General features: G+C 35.8%; 2 protein-coding genes across 2 annotated transcripts; both read left to right on the plus strand.

Annotated features, from left to right (window-relative positions):
- The first annotated feature begins 3,184 nt into the window (after window positions 1-3,184).
- Window positions 3,185-12,415, plus strand: xkr8.3 (XK related 8, tandem duplicate 3). The gene is made up of 3 exons (XM_057354910.1): window positions 3,185-3,786; window positions 5,823-6,010; window positions 10,233-12,415. Exons 1-3 carry the CDS (start codon window positions 3,380-3,382, stop codon window positions 10,976-10,978), a joined length of 1,341 nt encoding a protein of 446 aa, XP_057210893.1. The 5' UTR covers window positions 3,185-3,379; the 3' UTR covers window positions 10,979-12,415.
- A 661-nt stretch (window positions 12,416-13,076) lies between these two features.
- Window positions 13,077-15,659, plus strand: LOC130567212 (XK-related protein 8-like). The gene is made up of 3 exons (XM_057355168.1): window positions 13,077-13,536; window positions 13,657-13,847; window positions 14,534-15,659. The coding sequence occupies exons 1-3, from the start codon at window positions 13,229-13,231 to the stop codon at window positions 15,259-15,261; spliced, it is 1,227 nt and encodes a 408-aa protein (XP_057211151.1). The 5' UTR covers window positions 13,077-13,228; the 3' UTR covers window positions 15,262-15,659.
- The last annotated feature ends 5,495 nt before the right edge of the window (window positions 15,660-21,154 follow it).

Consider the following 21,154-nt stretch of genomic DNA (forward strand, 5'->3'; position numbering starts at 1 on the left):
TCATGAATAGGGCCGAAAATAGAACCTGAAACTAGGAAGTAGAAGCAGGAACTTTCAGATTTTTTTTGTGATGAAGACATTTCATTTGTAGCATGTTAGGTTCATTTTATGTTAGATTTATGTTTAGTTTATGTAGCAATAGTTCTTACAATAGAAATCATGGGATAAGTAATGAGACATCAAAGCTTTACATATACTTTAAACTTTACAATATTGTAAAGAATCCTAAACATTTTTTTTTGTATTTTTCAGAGTTATTTGGCCTCAATTCTGCAGGAGTCTTATTGGATTGGACTGCATGATTTATACTCTGAAGGACACTGAATGGGTGGACAACACAACCCTCTCAGGAGACACGTAAGAAACATGTTGTCATGTTTTGTGTTATTTGGTACTGTAATGATATACTGAAACTGAAAATAGCATTAGTAAAGAAAAAAACTATTAGAACATACAGATTCACAGTTTATTTATATATTGTTACATATTTTGGCATACAAGGCGAAATGAACCAAGTGAACCTGATAACTGGAAGGGCGAGGACCCTTCTGGAGAAAACTGTGGTGGTTTCGAAAAACAGGGTCAAACTTCTTGGTGGTTTGATGATTTATGTTCAAATCCCAGGAAGTTAATCTGTGAAAAGTAAAAGTACAGTTGTATGTGTTATCATATACCAAGTTTCTTGAGTATATTCTTTGTAAATGTCTATATCTGTATCTTTTTGTGTTCAACGTTAACACAAATGTTCATCTTGCTATAAGTTAGTTATTATGATTATTGTCTTAATTGTCTTCTGCTAAAAAGCATTATAACATATGAAAAATAACACATATAGCCATAGGCAAAATTATGTGACAACATCCTCCAGACAGCAAGCATTTTAAGTTATATGATATAGCTGTATGTTATTTTTCTGTAAATCTGCCTTTTTGAGGAAACAAAATAATGTGTCAATGTCAGTCTTTAGTGGTGCACTTACATTATTTATTAGTTATTTACACGACAATGATAATGTATGTAACAGAGTTTAAATTAAAGATTTAATTAACAGTTTAATGTGTAGCAAAATTTGCATGTTCCCACTTCAGAAAAGTATCCTGGAATAACTGCAACCGCGTAGCACATTTTTAACACAAATAAAGTGGTTACATTTGTGACTAGATTTTAGTAATCACATTACATTGTTCAAAAAACACACAGTTAAAATACAAAGATGTTTGTAAATGTCGTCCCTCTAAGAAAAACATTATTGGCATGTGAATGTCGTATTTATATGTAACCCTAAACCTAGTTCTTTACAGTAAGTTTATTATTTTAACAAATATTTCACATACCACATAAATGTGCATTCTGAGACTGCACATTTTGGTAAAATTTTCTTGAATGGTGTGATTGTTTTCTAGCCAAATTAATTTGAAGTAGCCTACATTGTGAACGAGGAATGAACACATATATGATATATATATATATATATATATATATACTGTATATATGATGTATATGAATAATACCACAATCTGAAATCTGAAATCCAGGAAAAAAACATTTACTTTGATATGGACCATAATAAACTAAAAAAATAAGCCATTCCACCTCAAGCTGCAAAACCTTAAAATTTAAATCTGCAAGTTTAGCGTCTATAGTTTTACATTCCACACCTTTGACCTTCAAGTCTTGTGTGTTTGCTTAAGGTAATATGTGTAATTTCTGCATGCTTTCACAGCAGTGGCCGTGTGCTGTTGGTCTGTAGTTAAAGGTGTGTTTATTTGTGATATAACTTAAAGCTATGTTTATGCATTAACTCAGCTATGGGTCCACCAAAATGCGAAACCTATGATCTGTAATTTAATTCATCACTATGGCATGAACATCTAAGACCAGCCTGATCTTCTAAAGAAACTTCCAGAAAGAGTGACCGCTGTATATAATAATTCATCTCGTGCACAGGTCCAAAATAAAGTGGTGTCCTCTAAAGTGCAGGCCTAGTTCCATATGGATTCGTGGGACAAGCTTCGCATTCAGTCTATCTGTACGTGTTACCAGCAAGAGAATGCTTATTTTCTAAAAATATATATATTCCCAAAAATACTGAACCAGGACCAAACAATTTGGACATTTTCAAATCAGAAAATGTCATATCTGGCTGCAGTACCTTAATCAATAATGGCAAAACTTCATCCACATGGAACTTAACATCTCTTTACGTGTGATTACTGTGATGAATTTGCACTTGTACACAGAGCAGAAAAATCAATTAAGAGCAAACATCTCATCACTGCTACACCAGTTAGTATCAAAGCAGCATCTGGTTAAAGTGCAAAATAATGTTTCTTTGCATAGTTTCTATGCAAGTCTTTGAATGTTTTTGTTACAGTACAACACTGCTCTCTGCTGGTCGAAATGCATACTTGCTCAAATGATGCATTTAGTAAAAATGACCACTACAATAACTGCTAAATTCAGTTTAGTATCTCACGAAAGCATTTAACTTTAAAAAAAATAATATTTATCTGCATTTTCCCTCAATTATACTTAAATACACTAGTCTTTATTTATATTAATTTACATGTATTATTAAATGTCACATTTTCTTCTTACAACTAATTATTTATGCAGATTATTGAAATTTTGTACAAACACTGTATTTACGTTACTGAAATTTACTAATGGCGTTGTTTGTATTTCCTTATATGTGACCCTGGACAACAAAACCAGTCTTATGGGTCAATTTTTCGAAATTGAGATTTTTACATCATCTGAAAGCTGAATAAATAAACTTTCTATAGATATACGAGTTGTTAGAATATGACAATATCTGGCTGAGATACAACCGTTTAAAACTCTGGAATCTGAGAGCGCAAAAAAATCAAAATATTGAGAAAATTGCCTTTGAAGTTGTTAATCAGGGGCACTGTGGCAGACCATCCACTCACAAAAATAACGTTTTTATATATTTAAGGTAGGAAATTTACAAAATATCTTCATGGAACATGATCTTTACTTAATATCCTAATGATTTTTGGCATAAAAGAAAAATCGATAATTTTGACCCATACAATGTATTTTTGTCTTTTACTAAAAATGTTCCCGTGCTACTTAAGACTGGTTTTGTGATCCAGGGTCACATATAGGTATACAGTATTCGCGTGACGTCACGCGGGCGTGACTCACGTTGTATGGCAATGTTTGTGACCGCTTTATTGTTGTTTATACAAATACAGAGTTGCAATGCTTAAAGCGTGTCTGCGGCAACAGATAGTTTAAATGCGAGATATTTGCGCGCAGAATCTGTGTGTTAATGGAAATTAAACGCAAGTTGCTGAACTTTTATGCGTGGGTTTTACCTTTAACCCTCAGCATGCTAACGTTGCTCTGCTAGATGCATCCTACTACGATTATATTTCAACCAGTTGCTTCGTTGAGTGCGGGGCGGGCTGATCCCAACATGCAGTGTCCAACTTCTAAATATTCTTGGCTGGATTTTGTTTTCACTATCATCGGCGTATGCACATTTTTGTTTGACGTGGGCTCGGATCTGTGGGTGGCGAAGGAGTTTTACGTGCATGGAAATCTCACGTGGTTCGGAGTGTTGGTGGGATTTATGCTCGTATCGTCTGTCATCATTCAGATGTTTAGCTGGCTCTGGCTTCAGTATGACCGTGATTTGGAGGACTTTGATTCTAAGACATCAGCCGGGAATCTGGTTTTGTTCTGCCACGTCGGCGGAGTGAAACATGTGAAACTTGCGCTCTTCCTGCATGTGTGTCAGTTGGGTTTCTTCGTCAGGTGAGGCTGCAGATCTCTCTCTGGCCAGAATCTGGACCGGACTGTAATACTACATAAAGGAATTTTCTAATGGTCAGCTGTTGGTTCATAGTGTGTTATAATTGACATTGAATCATTAGTATAATTTGTAGCCTATTATGTATTATTATTATAATTATAAGGGCTATTTTTGCAAGCCGCTTGGCTAGCATCACACGTTTCTTATAATGTCACGTGACAGGCGTACAGTTATTTACGACTCGATTACAAAATGCAGCAGGAGTTTGTGGTATAGTGCTTGTTGTAGCTTGTGAGACGTCACATTTTATCCAAATATTTACATGCAAATACCTAGAGCCCGAAAAACAAGAATGGTGAACTGCTTATATTATTTAATAACTATAATAAACAGTCGGTGTTGTCAGAGTAATAACCCCTTACATTAAGTACTCTGGAACCATGGTGTTTGATGGTGTTATACCAAAACTGCCCATGTTGTTTACATGAACGGTATGGTTGGTATTACTGTATGTCAAAAACCAAATGACTGCAGATACATGTGAACATTTTCCTTTTAATTCCCCTGTAAGTGTCACAAGTCACAACCCTGTTTATGTCACATGGACCTCAGTCACTGTCACTCCGACAGATCATTTCTTGTAGAAAAGAGACACAAATGAGACACACAGAACACATGGCACTGAGGAACGGTTAATACCTGAAATAGTTCTTTTCCGCTATACACTTTTTGGACTTTTTATATACATTTGGCCTCTGTGTGGGTGATTCTTACGAAATCTTGGTTTCAAGATGTCAAACATCGACCCATTTTATTAAACAATTCATTAAAAAGATGGTATGACATGTTTAAAAGCATTGATTAAAAACAATTTTTTACCTTTTTTTTACAAAAAAGGCCTTAAAGAGGCAGTGTACCCAAAAATGAATCATCATTTACTCACCCTCGAGTTGTCCCAAACCTGTTTAAATGTCTTTGTTCTGATAAACATAAAGGAAGATATTTGGAAGAATGTCAGTAACCAAACAGATCTCATCCCGCATTGATTCCCATAGTATTTATTTTCCCTACTATGTCAGTAAATGGGGGACGAAATCTGTTTGGTTCCAGACATTTTACAAATATCTTCCTTTGTGTTTTGCAGAACAAAGAAATGTATACAGGTTTTGATCAATCTTAGGGTGAGTAAATGTTGACAAATTTTTTGGGTGAGCTATCCCTTTAAAAATTCTCATTACCGTAACTCTTTAAAACTGTCAATCCATTAGAATGTTTCGCCAAGCGAAGCCATGATGCCTACGTTTTTATTACATAATAAGACATGAATGAATTATATTGTAATTAAAATTATTCATGTAACTATTTTTTTAATTCGGAAAACTACCTGTATCGGTTATGAGAATGAAAAGGCTGTGCGTGACAAGAGAATATTATGTTTTTAACTAGGGAAATATAAAGTAATCTGTTAACCTGGAAGCCAGTTGAAAAGTACCGGCAAATGTGTTTCTTCACATAAATTCAGACTTAATGTAAATATCTTTGTGTGTTTAAAACAGTCTTTTAAAAATGTTACGGAGGATGAGAATATCAGTCACGGTGGACACTTCTCATTTCCACTATTTCTTCATTATTATGTCAAAGATTTTGTTGTTGTTTTTTTGTCATTTGAGAACATCTAGTAGAACATCCAAATGTTTTTCAGAATATTACATTTACTCTGTTTAAATTACAACATATAATGCACAAATCAGATCGTGTTACGGTAATGAGAATTTCAGCAGAAAGCATGATATTCCTGTACTGATGTGCTGATCAAATTTATACCTTGAATGCACAGACGCTTGTCTGCCAAATGCGTAAATGTACAGTATTTTGGCGGTAACATGTTACTTATTGATATTAATTCACATTATGCTTCAAGGTACACCATGTCATTTCTAAATAGTTTTATGTACATGTGATGTAATACTGTGTTTTTGGTCAATTCGGTACTTTAAATTGATGTTAATAGTTGCTTTTTTGTAATCTTTCTCTGTAGGCACATGTCAGCTATCTGGCAGGGCTTTCGTGTGTGGCGACAAGGGGGAACTGGATCAGAATATGCGGTTTATATGACTCATGACCTCAGCATGCTTCGCCTCATCGAGACCTTCTGTGAGAGCGCGCCTCAGCTCACCCTCATGATGTACATCATGCTGCGCTCAAACCACGCAAGGATGGTCCAGTGTGGGTATCCGCTTCACATTAACCTACAGCATGACAGTTCACATGAGGTGCATTCGTTTCTGGTTAATACAGTCATTTACATTAACACTAACAAATAGCAGAATTAAACTTCCTCTAATTTGTGCTCAGTTTCCTCTTGTCGGTTTGTGTTAAAAATGATTTTGTCATGCTTGGTGAGGCTGACATTGTCATCCAGGGGTGTCATTTACAAAACCATTGTTGCTCCCAAGTTCCGTCATTACGTATATAGTTCAACGATTCAGTATAATGTAGTTGCAACAAATGTAACTATAAAGACAGTGTATATAATGTTTCCTTTTTTATTCTTACGTTGACCATGTGACTAAATCCAACCTGGGGCAATCATGAAGACCACGTTTACCCCATTGTTTTTGACAAACATCTCAACAGTTGTCTGTTATCACTATATCAGCATCCCTCTGGTCTTAGGCCCGATTCTAATTTTGTGTATTTTCCGTGCGCATATTCGTTATTTTAAATGTAGACGCGCTGAAATAAGGGGGCGACGCGCACATTTTTCTAGGCATCTACAGTAGATGGAAATAGTTTAACTTTTCAGAGTGCCGCTCGTGCACCGCGGTTCATTTGATGAGAGAAAGCGCCGCGGCTCGCGTTTTCCGTGCGGTTTTAGACGCGATTCCGTGCGGTTTTAGATCTGTCCTTAGGAATGCAAAGTGTTTACATTTTCGGGAAGTAAATGAGAGTTGTTACATAAAAATAAATTTTCAACCCTGTAGCAGTAGAAACTACAGCTGTACACCTGTGGATAGAAGCATATTTAGTGGGCGATCACACAGAATGCACTTTTTCTGTAGTTGCTGTTAACTGTAATATTAGCAGAAACTAAAACAGGTAGGCTACAAGCAAAAGGCGCCTGCTCTGACCTTGCAGCACAAGTTTCTCTTTCATTATTGCATTACACTCTCCAGACGTTTTTAGATGTATATAAAGAAGCCATTACTAATGAATTTTTAGCAACATCTTTAAGACAGAGTGTTATAACGTTGCTTCCTAAGCCCCAAAAGGATACATTGCTATTGGAAAATTGAAAACCCATCTCATTGCTCAATAATGACTATAAGGTTATGGCAGCAGTTTTTGCAAATTGTAGGAAAAATGTGTTAAATGAAGTAATTGATGAAACTCAATGTGGATTTATGAAAGGACGCCATATTTCCTGTAATATTCGTTTAGTTATTGATTTAGTACAATATAATCGTTTACTTGATGGGGATCCATTGATACTTTTTCTTGACTTTAGAAAAGCCTTTGATACAGTTAGTCACAAGTTTATATTTGACTCTTTGAATTTTTTTGGTGTTGGACAATATTTTATTAAAAGTATTAAGACTTTGTATTTTGGTAGTAATAGTTCTATTAAACTTTCAAATGGAATATCACCTAGATTTGAGATGAACCGAGGTATCCGACAAGGCTGTCCAATTTCTGCATTTCTTTTTTTAGTTGTAGCTCAAGTTTTAATACATATAGGCCCGGTTTCACAGACAAGGCTTAAGGCTAGTCTCAGACTAAAAGGAATGTGTGACCTTGTCTTAACTTGCCCAGAAATATCTTAAAATATATCAGTGCCATTGTTTTGTCTCAAGATGCACACCAGTAATGTATTCTTCTCAGGCATTTTCATAAAAGCAACATAAATATCTTAATTCAACTAAGATATAGTCCTGGCTTAAGCCAAGCCTTGTCTGTGAAACCGGGCCATGGTGAACCAACACCCCTTTAAAGGTATTCAAATTCATGAAAGACAAATAAAAATAACACTTGAACAAAAAACACAACTTGCAGATGACTTGCATTTTCCTAGGGGATAGTGATGAAGCACCTCTGGCTTTGAATGTTGTTAATACATTTTTCAGGGTTAAATTTAAATTTGGGTAAATGTGAGATTTTACAACTCAAGAATGACAATTTGTCCACTGTGTGTAATATATCTGTTAAAGACATTAACTTATTTGGGTGTTAGAATTTCTAAAAATACTGAAATAATGGCAGAGTCAAACTTTAGACCTGTTATTGAAAAAATGCAAAAGAAATATAGCTCATGGCTAGCTAGAGATCTTTCTATTCATGGGAGAGTTCTATTGAGTAAAGCAGAAGGTCTCTCAAGAGCAGCCTATCCGTTTACCTCACTTAGCACCCCCAAATGTATTTGCTCACAAATGGATAAAATACTTTACATATTTATGTGGAGGAATAAACCTCAAAAGATCAAGAAAAGTGTCATTGGGAATAAGCTATCTGAAGGTGGGTTAAATGTCCTTGATTTGACACCTTTTAATCAAATTTTAAAAATTAATTGGCTTAAAAATTTCTTAAAAAAAACCAAGAAGTATATTCAATATCATGAATATACAATATTCAATATCAACACTTGTTCTATTATTGCCCTTATTCACTTTCATTTTGGATTGATTTTAAAATGGATATGACCACAAAATTACACCTTGACACCTTAAGCTTGGAGCCATGTGATATCTTACTTGGGATACAGAACCCTTATTAGTCTGACAAACAAAATTATGTTCTTAACCTTTTAAAGTTTTTTCGATTCCCAAGGCCTGTGGGTAGCGACTGAGGTGCCCTTGAGCAAGGCCCCCTATTTGCTCCCCGGCGCTGCAGTGATAGCTGCCCACTGCTCCGGTTGTACGTGTGTTCACGACTTGCTGTGCGTGTGTTCACTACTCACTGGATGGGTTAAATGCAGAGGTCACATTTCGGGTATGGGTCACCATATCTGACTAATAGGTCACTTTCACATCCATAAAACCAAAATAACAAATTCAAAACCATCATATGTAATATATTTCTGCCATACTGATCTTGATTTGTATTTTAAAACCATTTTAAATATAAAAACACAGAATAAGAAGCTTGAAAAAACTCAAAACGTTTTGAAGCTTTTAAATTTTTTGTAATTGAATGCCCTTTTTTATTTTTGTGTTTTTTAATTTTCTTTTTTATATTTTGTATTATTATATAATTGGTATATTGTTATTCATCTTTCTCCTTTTTATATATTTCTTTGTTTATATTGTATAATTACGGTGCTTTTGTTACTTATATTAATCTCTAATAAAAATATATATATATATATTTAAAAAAGAAAAACGTACTGCTGTTGAAAAAAAAACTCTCCAGATGTTTGAAGCAACTGTAAAGTTCCGTCACCACAACGAAAGGCCCGCCTCTCCTTTCATGCGATTGGACAATGTGAAAAAGGCGCCTGACGTCAACCGCTTTTCTGCTCAGAGCTGATTTATTTTCAACTTCAGGCGCTCAGAGCCGTCATCACGCAACCGTGTTTTTTGGCAAGTTTAACAATCATAGGTAGTTTAGATGGTTAGAGTTAGGTTAGGGTGTGGGCTAGGGTAAAGGTTTCGTCTGACTCGAAACACAAGGATTTAGTGAGAGCCCAGAGGGCTCCACCAAAAACGTGCAAAACACTCCCTGCCAACTGAAAACAATTCAAAAGAGGCGCAAAAAACACATTCTGTCTGATCGGTCCCTACACTGTGGATAGGGTGTGTTCTGTTATTGCCCTAGGCTGATTTTGGGAAACATTTATTTCTATTCTGTATAGTGCTTATATATTTACATTTTATCGCTTTTATCCAAAGTGACTTTGCATGATCCTATACATTTGTTTCTAAGTATGTGCAATCCCCTGGGATCGATTATATATAGTCTTATATAGTATTACTTATGTATATAGTCTAGCCATTTTGCATTGTTGCAAAGCAGCTTAACATACATTTAGTCAGTGGTTACTGTGGTAAAGAGAAAAAATATGAAGATAGGTTTAAAACAAAAATGCAGAAGTGTGTGGTTTTATGTGGTTGTATTCGCTTCCTTCGAAGTGGTACATTTAGAGTACAGTCTACTTCAAGTCCAGCATTGACATAAAACAAAACCAGGAACTTCATCATTTGTCATTGTAGGTATGAAGGTATGACACACAACTTGTGTGGCTTCATTCATGTTGTTCATTTTGCATTACAAAAATTGTGTTTGGATACAGAGATCAATCTGACCCTGTCAGAACAAACTCAGTGTCCTATTACTTCTTATCTTATTTCCTCCTTAGAAATAATTAGTTATAATAATGATCTTTATGTTTAATAAATGTTTCATGTAACACATTCTGCCTATTTTTCATGATCCTGATGTGTCTGTTGTACAGGTGTGAGTGCGGTCGCCTCCACAACTTCTATAGCCTGGATGGTGGTGGATTATCATCGATCGCTCCGTTCTTTTCTTCCTGACAAGGACAAACAGGGTTGGACGTCCTCGCTCGTCTACTTCCTCTGGAATCTCTTTTTGATTGGTCCACGTGTGGCATCTGTCGCTCTCTTTGCCTCTGTTCTGCCCTGGCATATTGCGGTTCACTTCTTGTTGTTGTGGTCCGTCTTTGTCTTCTGGGCCTGGAGACAACGCACCGATTTCATGGACAGCGCTGTGGGGGAATGGCTTTATCGGGCCATCATAGGTCTCATCTGGTACTTCAGCTGGTTTAATGTGGCTGAAGGCCACACCAGAGGCAGAAGTATCATCTACCACTTGTTGATGATCGTAGACAGCGGCATTCTTCTGGTCACGTGGTGGTGCTACCGAGATCTGGAAATGACCCGGTCGTACGCCCTTATTCTTGTTATTTCCGTTCCTCTTGCATATGTTCTGGGGTTACTTATTAAAGTTCTCTACTATAACTGCTTTCACCCCAAGCTGTGGCGACCGGTGGATTCTGGGAAGGATTTAGATGATGTATCTGACGGTGTGCAACCATTCAGCACCGTTCAGACTGACTCCGCTTCTTTTCACATCTTGAACAAAAGGATGGGCAGGCATGCTGCTAACTTTTACACAAACCAGACATCCTCTGCGTTTAAAACGAATAGAAGTGAAGCAAGTAATGCATCAGTATTGTGAAAACGATTGGAAAGTCTGGACATTTTGCCGTATTATATTTGTGAAGGTTTGTACAAAATGTTAAACTTAAAGTTAAGCCAGCCAACATGCGTTTAGAAACAAAAGCTCATTGAAATGGATGTTGTCATACTCCGTTGTCTTATTCTTTCATGATGACTGACTTTGGGTTGTTCACATTGCTTTTTTGTCAAAGTGAAAGTACACAGTGACCAGGGCTGTCACAAAGCTACAAAAAAGCTAAAGTTGTCATTAACACTACTCATACGCGACAGTAGGTTCGTATCTTCTAAAGCCATACAATGAATTTGTGTGAGAAATAGAAAGTTCACATGCAGGGATTAGATTTTAAAAAGTATGTTTTGCTCTTTTTCATCGGTTTCTCGGGTAAATATCTTATTAATGTCTTTATAGGTGGTTGTTTCTCTTTCCAGCTTGGCATCCGCTGGTCTATATACTGTATGCCTTTGTTGAATAGAAAATAGAAAATCCCAGAAAGAAAATTCCATGGAAGAAAAGCAGGTTTGAACCTATTGACATGAGGGTGGGGAAATTACGGCAGTAATTATAGGTAAAGTGTTATTTTAAGAGCATTTGAATTGTTAAAGAGGAAATTGACAGTGTACACCATAATAGTGTAATCGCTGTTTATTACTGTTTTTGGTATTTTATGAAATACAAACATGTGAGCATCTATAAATTAACATATCAACCTCAGTCACGTGGCCAAAGCTTTATTTTTTTGCACAGAATGGTATTTATGTGTTGAGTTTTATGTGTTTTTGTTGTTTTCCTGTTTTGTCAAAAAGTCCTTTATAAAATGCTAATGGGTTTTCTGTCATAATGTAAAACCAATCCAAATGAGGTCATGCATTTCATTATTAGGCTACTTGTTTGTTTTGACAGGGGCGTGTTTTGTCATTATGTCAAAGGTCAAGCTTCTGTAAACACTATGACACACAATGTATATTAATGTCAGTGTTATATTTGTAATGACTTGAAAACTCCCAGAGATAATCCATATTGGATTCCATATTGAATATGGAATGAAGAACACTGAAGTGTGAACGCATTTACAAATAAGGTACATTGTTCTCTTACATGTTACATAGGTTTTCCACCATACAGTACCATTGTTTGGTCCATTATTTTCAGTACATTTATAATTATGTTATTTTAATATTTATGTAACGCAATATTAGTTTTTCCTTGCAGCAATGTTAACCTTGTTTCTTATACAATACTTTTTGTCTGTGGCTGTGGTTTCCTGCCAACTAGATGTCATACAGTAGTCTCATCTATTTAGTCTCATGCGCATGGTAAAACGGCTTGTTTTCTTAATCTTGTGTGTGCTTATCGTGCTGTGACATGCGAGTTATGATTTAATGTTACTCTTCTGCAGTGTTTTGTATTTTATATATAAATCTGTTTTCAGCCAGACTGTTTGAAGCTTGTATTTTGTGTTTATTTTTTGTTGTTGTTTCTGAGTAACCGTTGACAAGTATTTCTAGTTGGTCAACTTGACAACTGTTCACCAGGCTGTCGAGAAGCACAGCTGGGAATCAGGGCTGTGCAAAATTCAGAATTTCAGAATTTAATTCAATTAAATGAATGAATTTGAATTGACTCCACCCTACAGGATGTTGAATTGAATGTGAATTGGAACTACACAAAGTGGAACTGAATTCATTGCAATTCAGAGAAATTCATTCTTATCGCATATCAGTGAGATTCTTCCTAATGGAAGTACAGACACTAACATTAAGCATACATTCCCTTAATGTTGAATAATTAGCAATATCTTCATTTCAAAGTAATCAAATGAAACACACAACACGTAATACATTTCACATTTTATTTGTTATTATTTTGCTATTGTCCAATATGGTATTGTTACCTTTCTAGACAATGTTATAGCCTAATGTTACAGCAACTCTAAGTTTTAATCACTTTTATCTTTCTACAGCCTTCCTGTAAATCATCTGATTTCAGCTGTACAGCTGATGTATTTGTTTAAAAGACTGCAAATATTTGAAATTTCAAAATGTCTGGTCACATGTTCCAGCGTTGTCATTCATTTACTAAGTCCGACTCCGACACACATGACAAATCATTCATTGATAATGACATGGGTGGAGTTTTTGTGTGGGTGTGTTACATGTTTACTTTCTGTTTCATTAGTTGTCAACAGTATATATCCATTAAATCACCATCGTGATGTTGTACAGTGGTTATTTTGTACTGGACTGAATCATGGAAGAAACCTTCCCTTTCCATTTTACTTTGAAGGATTACATTTTTTCATTATTTGGATTGCTAAGTTCCCTTCTGGATATAGGACTGGATGTTTGGACTGTTGTATCGTTTTATCAGGATGGGGCTCATGTGTACATGGGTGTCATGATCTTCCTGCTGCTGTTTTCTTCAGTGTTAGTGCAGGTGTTTAGCTGGCGCTGGTATTCTGATTCATTGGACAAGCTTCAGACCCACGTGGAAAAATATGTAAACAAGCATAATTTACTCAAAGCATTCCACGCCATGCAGCTTGGAGTCTATCTGAGGTATGTGACAAACAGATCATCCGTTACTTTGTTACATGGAATCAGAATGTATTTACTTTCTAAAGTCCTATACTATTACATTTTTTATGATCTTGACAAGCAAGTGTCTTGTTTTCACAGGTATGCAGGGCTTGTGGAAATCTCAACACGCAGATTTCGACAGCCTGATTGCTTCCAGGAAGGCGTTGCTGTAAACCTTAACCATGATCTTTATATGCTCCGACTAATAGAGGCGTTTTCTGAAAATGCTCCACAGCTCACACTTATGATGTCGATAATCGCAATGAGACAAGAACTACAGCTTTTTACAGGTATGACCTAAACTTCAAAACATTTGTTGAGAATATGAGTGTTACGCCCAAAAAAAGAGAATTATTGCCTTTATGTATTTTGAAACCTGTATTATTTATAATTTCTTTGGAACAAAAAAAGCTTTTTCCATAAAAGTAAAGCAGCTTAAGGGCTATAATTTTAGGGCTGTCAAACGATTAATGACGATTAATCGCATCCAGAATAAAAGTTTGGGTTAACATAATGTATGTCTGTGTATTGTGCATTTTAATTTTGTATTTATAAAACATACGCATTTATTTAAGAAAAATATATAATTTTAATATTAATAAACATTTACATATACTTTTAATTATTGGCAAATATAAATAAATACATGGAAGCATTTTCTAAATATATACATGTTGTGTACATGTATGTGTTTATAAGTACTAAATTAATATGCACAGTACACAGACATGCATTATGTAAACACAGACTTTTATTCTGGATGCGATTAATCGCGATTAATCGTTTGACAGCCCTAATTATGATAATTAAATATAAACTATAATTTAATATCTATGTGTTCATACAGTATGTTGCCATATACCAGATTTCTGTAAGAATAAGACCACAAGATGGCGTTGTAATGTGATGCAGAAGAGTTTTATGAAATTGCTTTATGAGATGGCACAGATTTTATGACATCAATATTTTATTTCAGCTTTAAAAACCCTCGCAGCAGTTGCCGCAATCGCCTTGAGTGTTGTCACGTACCACCGGAGCATGCGTGAATTTCTTCCTGACAAACGCAAGATGACCTGGACCCGGTCTGTTGTCTACTACCTCTGGAACTTGTTAGTTATCGCTCCCCGTGTAACCGCTCTGGCACTCTTTACTTCTGTATTTCCATGCTACATTATTGCTCACTTCCTCTCTGTGTGGATGGTGCTGGTTTTGGTGGTCTGGAGCCAGAAGACGGATTTTATGGAAGATCCACGTTGGGAATGGCTGTTCAGAGCTACTGTTGGTCTCATCTGGTACTTCAGCTGGTTTAATGTAGGAAGCAAAAACACCAAATTAAAGAGCATCATCTATTATACTGTTTTGGGGTTGGACACAATGGCACTGCTGGGGTTCTGGTGGTGGAAGATGGAGCATGCGTGCATTCTTCTCCTTAGACCTTATATAATGATCATCACACTAGCAAGTTTGTACGTTTTAGGAATTATCCTGAGAATTATATACTACAAAGTGTTCCATCCTAACTGTGATATAGAGAAAATAGATGAATTGAATGAGCCCGTAATGACCACACGAGCAGCAGCATGTATTAATTTGGTAGAGACGGACTCGGCTAAAGAGGTTTCACCTGAAACTCCAACTCCAACACAACCTGTCACTGGAGCTCAGAAGAGAATGAGGACCATGGCTGCTAATTTCTATTTGTAGTGTCCACTTTGTTAACTAGTGTCTAATTAATAACAATGTGGTTAATGTGGAATTATTTTATAAAAAGATTATTTATAATTGCTGCTGTGGTTTTGTACTTCTTTTGTTTACAAAAAATTATGTTTATAATGTGTAAGATTTTCAGATGCATTACTTTATCAGATACATAATATTATACATAAAACAGATAGTTGTGACAATAAAAACAACATTCCCAGATTACCAAACAAGCAACCATGCCGTCTCCCAAATCAAAGTAGTGCCTGTTCTTCGGACCATTGTTTATTTTTTTATAATAATAGTTTAATAATAATAATTATTGTTGTTGTTATTTGCATATTAAGTCCCTGGACTGCATCTGGATATTTTAATTTTTTTGTATATAAATAAAAAAGGGTCAGGGGTGTGTACTTGTTCATATTGCTTTTAACATAAAAGTCTGACAACTTTTAAACCCTTCTCTATTCGCTAGTTGCACAAGATGGAGCCGGTCGTATAACACTGTATGGGAAAAGGAGGGGTTTTGGCCAGCAAATATGGGTGTTTTTTAAATTAATAAAGAAAGTAATATTAAAGGCCTGCTTTTTGCCACATTTCATTCTGAAACCCATATTAGATATACATCTTTACCACCTGACATGTGTGCAAACTTTCGTGCATGTTTAGGCTCTCAAGAATATGATTTATTTAGAAGATTATAACGAACAAAACAATTCCTCACATCATCGGTGCTCGGGCCATAATTAACAACATCCCTTTATCCAAATTTGCCTATAATTCCAAGACATAGAATCGTATAAATAAACTACTAAGAGCAAGTTAATGTTCCTCAACCCAATAACTTTTAACAGTAACTCAGTGCCAAAAGGATACTGTAATGGTTATGTTAAATGCAGTTGTTTTGATAGAAGGAAAAATGTTAATTTCTAGTTTCAACATTATTTGTTCTTCAGACATTCCTCTTTAAAATAAATGAAGTACCATATTTTTGAAAAATGACCCACATTAGTTTTTGATGACTGAAAATGTGTCCATTTTAAGTTTTTTTTCATTAAGCCATATAGATACCCTTATCTCTAGTATTGAACCATATAGGGCTTTAAAAATGTAGTTCCCAAAAGAAAGGTTGGTCAAGTACAAGAATCTAAAAGGACATTAAGTTGTAATGTAACTCATCAGCAACTAATATTGAAACAATCTAAAATAAATGCATGTTAGAAGTTCAGCTAGTACACAACTGTTAAGCTGAGCTTCTAATTTTTGTTAGTAATTTTGTAAGAAATTTTCTTGAATTTGTAAGAAACTCTTGACAGCTGCATTTTTGTTTAACTGTAGGTTGTTTAATCTTTACAAAATTTACAGCAACTCATCACTGGACAACTTGATCAACTCTGTGGTCTAATAGTAAATGTTTGGCAAATATTCATAAAATTTGTAAATGAAAGGATCTTTTGACCTTTTTTTGTCAATTTGATTCAACTAAAAAATAAAGGTCTGAATCAAATATAATTTGAAATGTATTTGAACAAATTGCATTAAATGTTTTGGATTGTTCTACAACATACACAGGTGATAGTAGAAAAAATATGGGGTCAGGGGTGGGTGGAGAAATGGGCATTAAAAAAACATACGGTGACTATTAAAGTGTTTCAATGGACTTTAAAATAGAATTTTGAATGTTAAAACAAGATCCAAAACTAAGGATTTTAATGTCAGACTTTTTAAGCGCTTTTATTTTTATTATTTTTAAAATATTTTTTATTTGTCTTTTTATTTCCTCTTTTTCTTTGTTGTTATTTTATTTTTTATTTACTTATAGCGCCACTTTGGATACTGGACACTGGATACATTAAGATTTAAGAAGGAGAGTAGAGTAAGATATCAAAAAGATGAGCACGAGACGGAAAAAAAGAGAAAAAAAACAAACCTGTAAGCCATCCTGCACACGGGTCCCTTCATAGACGGATCCAAAACTGCCCTTGACCCAGCATTTTACCAATCTCACATTGACAGCCATTGATTTCTATTAAAAGAGAAATGCAGCAGACATGAATCACCAAACATTAGCAGTACTTAACCTAAAACTATTTAATAATATCTGTTTTACATCTAAAATATATTGTTGGTGTTAAAAAAATGTTTTAACCTGTATTGTGTTGCTGAATATGTTATTACATACTCACATATATATTACAGAAACTGAATGTTTACACTGCTAAGAGTGTGTTAGTGATACACTAATATGGAGCGATTTTAGTCTCATTAATTATTCACGTGTAAAACAAGATACACACATGCGTAAACAGTTTCACATGAACAAAACCTAATTTACGTGCACAAAGTATAAATATACATTTACAAAAAGCAATTCACGTGCGTAAAACAAAACTATTTTCTCATAAAGTACGTTTCGCAAACATACGACTGTGCACAAATATTTCGAAAGTTTAAAATGTACACGTTTATCGTGTTATGTGAATGTGCAAATCGTCACTCACGTGTGAATCGCCTTGGATGTGTGTGTGTGTTTTTTGAGACTCCCTGGCAGCGCAACCCCTCCCACGTGGGTTGTCGTACTCTTTAGCCAATTAGATTCAACCTTACCATTCAACCAATCATAATCGTGGAGAGCACAGAACTCAAGGAGCTCTAATGTTAGCACTAAAGGCTCGTTTGTACAGTTTCGCTAATCTACTCTCTGAGCTGTGATGCTGTATTAAAACATAATACAGCCATGCAATAAATCTGTTTTTATTAATTTATTTTGTAGGAGAAAAGTATGAAATAGTGAGTGAACATGACCACTTAAAAACTACACAACCAGCAGTCACTTCCATTCAACTGCTAAAATCCGTCTGGGTAACAAACTGTGCCTGATAGATGAGATATGTTCATGTTTGTATGTCCATACAATGTATGTTTAAAATGAACAAGGACAATAAATAACTAGTTCTTGGAAACATTGTTTTGTATGTGCGCATAGATTTGTAGCTGCGCAAAAGGTGTGCAGAGCGTTTTCCTTGAGTTCTGTGCTCTCCCGTTATGATTGGTTGAATGGTAAGGTTGAATCTAATTGGCTAAAGAGTACGACAACCCACGTGGGAGGGGTTGCGCTGCCAGGGAGTCTCAAAAAACACACACACACATCCAAGGCGATTCACACGTGAGTGACGATTTGCACATTCACATAACACGATAAACTGTACATTTTAAACTTTCGAAATATTTGTGCACAGTCGTATGTTTGCGAAACGTACTTTATGAGAAAATAGTTTTGTTTTACGCACGTGAATTGCTTTTTGTAAATGTATATTATACTTTGTGCACTAAATTAGGTTTTGTTCATGTGAAACTGTTACGCATGTGTTGTGGGAATATTTTTCAGATAAAAGTATGATTTAATTATCAATATAATCAATAAGTGTTTTCTTTCATTAAATCATTAAGCTGTGTGCTTTTGTCATGTGCTTTCTATTTTACTCAGTGGCAAGTTACTGTGGCAAACGAAGTGAGACAGGATAAGTGGGGGTTGGAACCATAAATTATCTAAATCAACACACACACACACGCACGCACGCACGCACGCACACACACACACACACAAAGAGTCACATATAAAAGAAATGTTATGAATCAATCCACTGCATATGTTTTAAGTATAATCATGAGTTGTGATGTGTTTTAATGAATCATAGGATTAAGAAACAACGCTACATAATTAAAAGCATTAGATGATTGAGTGTTTTCTTTTTACTAAAAGAATGTTAAGAATGTTGGTATGTTGTCCGGCCACAAGAAACTGTCTCTAGGAGACCACTCCCCAAAAGAAACGGTCTCTAGAGAACATTCCTCAAAACTGGCGACTGACCACAGGATGTAAAACATGTGTTATGCAAAGATGTTGTTTTGCAGATATACGTGGTGCACGGTGATTGGTGGAAAGGTAGCAGCACTCCTTAAAAGGCAGAGGAGGAGTCAGAAGATGCGAGCGACGTCACATACTGAATAAATATGGGTGTTTTTGAATAATTTGGGTTGTTGGCTTGTGGTGGAGTGAGGAGATCGTCTGACAACCCAAAGCTTTGTTACTCCTTTTTACATCTGATAATAAACTTCTAATCGATTTTGGAGAATGTCTCTGTGCAAATTTTTGAACATGCAGGACTGCCTAAAAAGTCCAACAGTGTGTATCTTGTTTTACACGTGAATAATTAATGAGACTAAAATCGCTCCATACACTAAGGCCCAATCCCAATTCTACACCTACATTTTCCCCTACCCCTCCATTTGGCGCATTCACGTGAAGGGGTAGGGGTGTCTCAATTCTCTTTTGGTTGGAGGGGTAGGGGTAAGGGGAAGGGCCAGATAGCCCTTCAAACAAAGATTTTTCGGGACCTCACTTCAAACGAAGGGCTAAGAGAATGTAAGTAATTGTTGCCATTAATAATGATTGCTATGACAATTTTTCATTTTATGTATATTACATTCAATCTTGTGTTTGTATTTACGGTGATGTTCTTTTAACGTTTTCAAAAAAAATCGCTAAAGTTTGCTAGCGGACAGCACTGATTGCACGATATTAGAAAATATATTTTTATGTATACGTATACATAAACGTATACCAGTGTAGTAGTGGTGTCCCATTTCTTAGCGGAAAATTTGTAACCCTTCCCCTTGCCACTTTGTTTCAAGGGGTAAGGGGAAGGGGCGAGGGGTAGGCGAAGGGGTAGAAAATAGAATTGGCATTGAGCCTTAATCATTGAGTGTATGAAACACAGCTTTTGACCAATCAGAATCAAGGACTCAGACTATATCTGTTTTATAAATTGTGTCATGTTGGAATTATGGAAGTAAACTCACCCTGAACACCCTGGACTCCTCAACATCCCCCTGCTTCTGTCTGAAGTGTGCAGGAGTGTCCACGTGACCATTGAAGTCAGATCCATCATCATCTGGATGCTGAATGACATCATGGTTTCCAGAGTGGACGAGAGTCTGAAGGCTGTCTGCGGGACCTTTGTCCTGAAATAAACAGTAACATAAATGGTATATTGTCTAAATATATGATATTGACACATACTGACTTGCCAACTTCCAGATTTTAGAATAAACCAACAACAACAAACAAATGCAGAAAATGCAGCAATATTAAAATGAAATACTTTTTCAATAACTGAAGCCTCTACAAAGGACATGTAGTAAGTTTTTTACTGTATGTGACTCATGCTCTGTCTAAAAACGAAATAGTGACTAACACTAAAACCCTTTTTTTGCTGGGTGTTAAGTGTATAAACATCTTAGTACCTGAAACCACTCGTTGGTGAGGAGCGTTTCCAGATCAACACGTTTCTCTGGATCCTCCTGCAGACAGTCTTCAATCAAACGGCAGCATTCTGTTCAGAAAGATGGAAGAGACGATTATGACCTTAAACTGTGAGTTTATCTGAATGTCACTTTAAACTTCACGCTCTGATTCATCATCTTATTGAATTCTTTTATCAAAGCACTTGTTCTGTTTTCTATAATTCAGAACTTCAGTTAATCTGATAAAGAGCTCACCTTCAGTTAAGCCGTCTTTATACCAGATCTTCTCATTGATGAAGAACCGGTTGTTACAGTTTGGGAATTTCCCACACAACATAGCGAACAGCAGCACCCTGAGCGAGTACACCGTCGGCAGCTTTCCATAGTATTTATAGTATTCCATAGATTCTCTTATTATTATTATTGGGGACTTTAACAGAGCAAACCTCTCCCGTGAGCTGCCAAAATACAGGCAGCATATCACATGCCCCACCAGAGACAGCAACATTCTGGATCACTGTTACACCACAATACGGGATGCATACCACTCTGTTCCCAGAGCAGCTCTGGGTCTCTCTGATCATTGCCT

Source organism: Triplophysa rosa, linkage group LG16 (genome assembly GCF_024868665.1).
Source record: "Triplophysa rosa linkage group LG16, Trosa_1v2, whole genome shotgun sequence".
NCBI lineage: Eukaryota > Metazoa > Chordata > Actinopteri > Cypriniformes > Nemacheilidae > Triplophysa > Triplophysa rosa.

Excerpts from the sequence above, each read along its gene's own strand:
- xkr8.3 (XM_057354910.1), top strand. The coding sequence starts at position 3,380 with ATGCATCCTACTACGATTATATTTCAACCAGTTGCTTCGTTGAGTGCG. Across the intron at positions 3,787-5,822 it reads CAGTTGGGTTTCTTCGTCAG|GCACATGTCAGCTATCTGGC; the intron begins GTGAGGCTGCAG and ends CTTTCTCTGTAG. Across the intron at positions 6,011-10,232 it reads CCACGCAAGGATGGTCCAGT|GTGTGAGTGCGGTCGCCTCC; the intron begins GTGGGTATCCGC and ends TCTGTTGTACAG.
- LOC130567212 (XM_057355168.1), top strand. The coding sequence starts at position 13,229 with ATGGAAGAAACCTTCCCTTTCCATTTTACTTTGAAGGATTACATTTTT. Across the intron at positions 13,537-13,656 it reads CAGCTTGGAGTCTATCTGAG|GTATGCAGGGCTTGTGGAAA; the intron begins GTATGTGACAAA and ends TTGTTTTCACAG. Across the intron at positions 13,848-14,533 it reads AGAACTACAGCTTTTTACAG|CTTTAAAAACCCTCGCAGCA; the intron begins GTATGACCTAAA and ends ATTTTATTTCAG.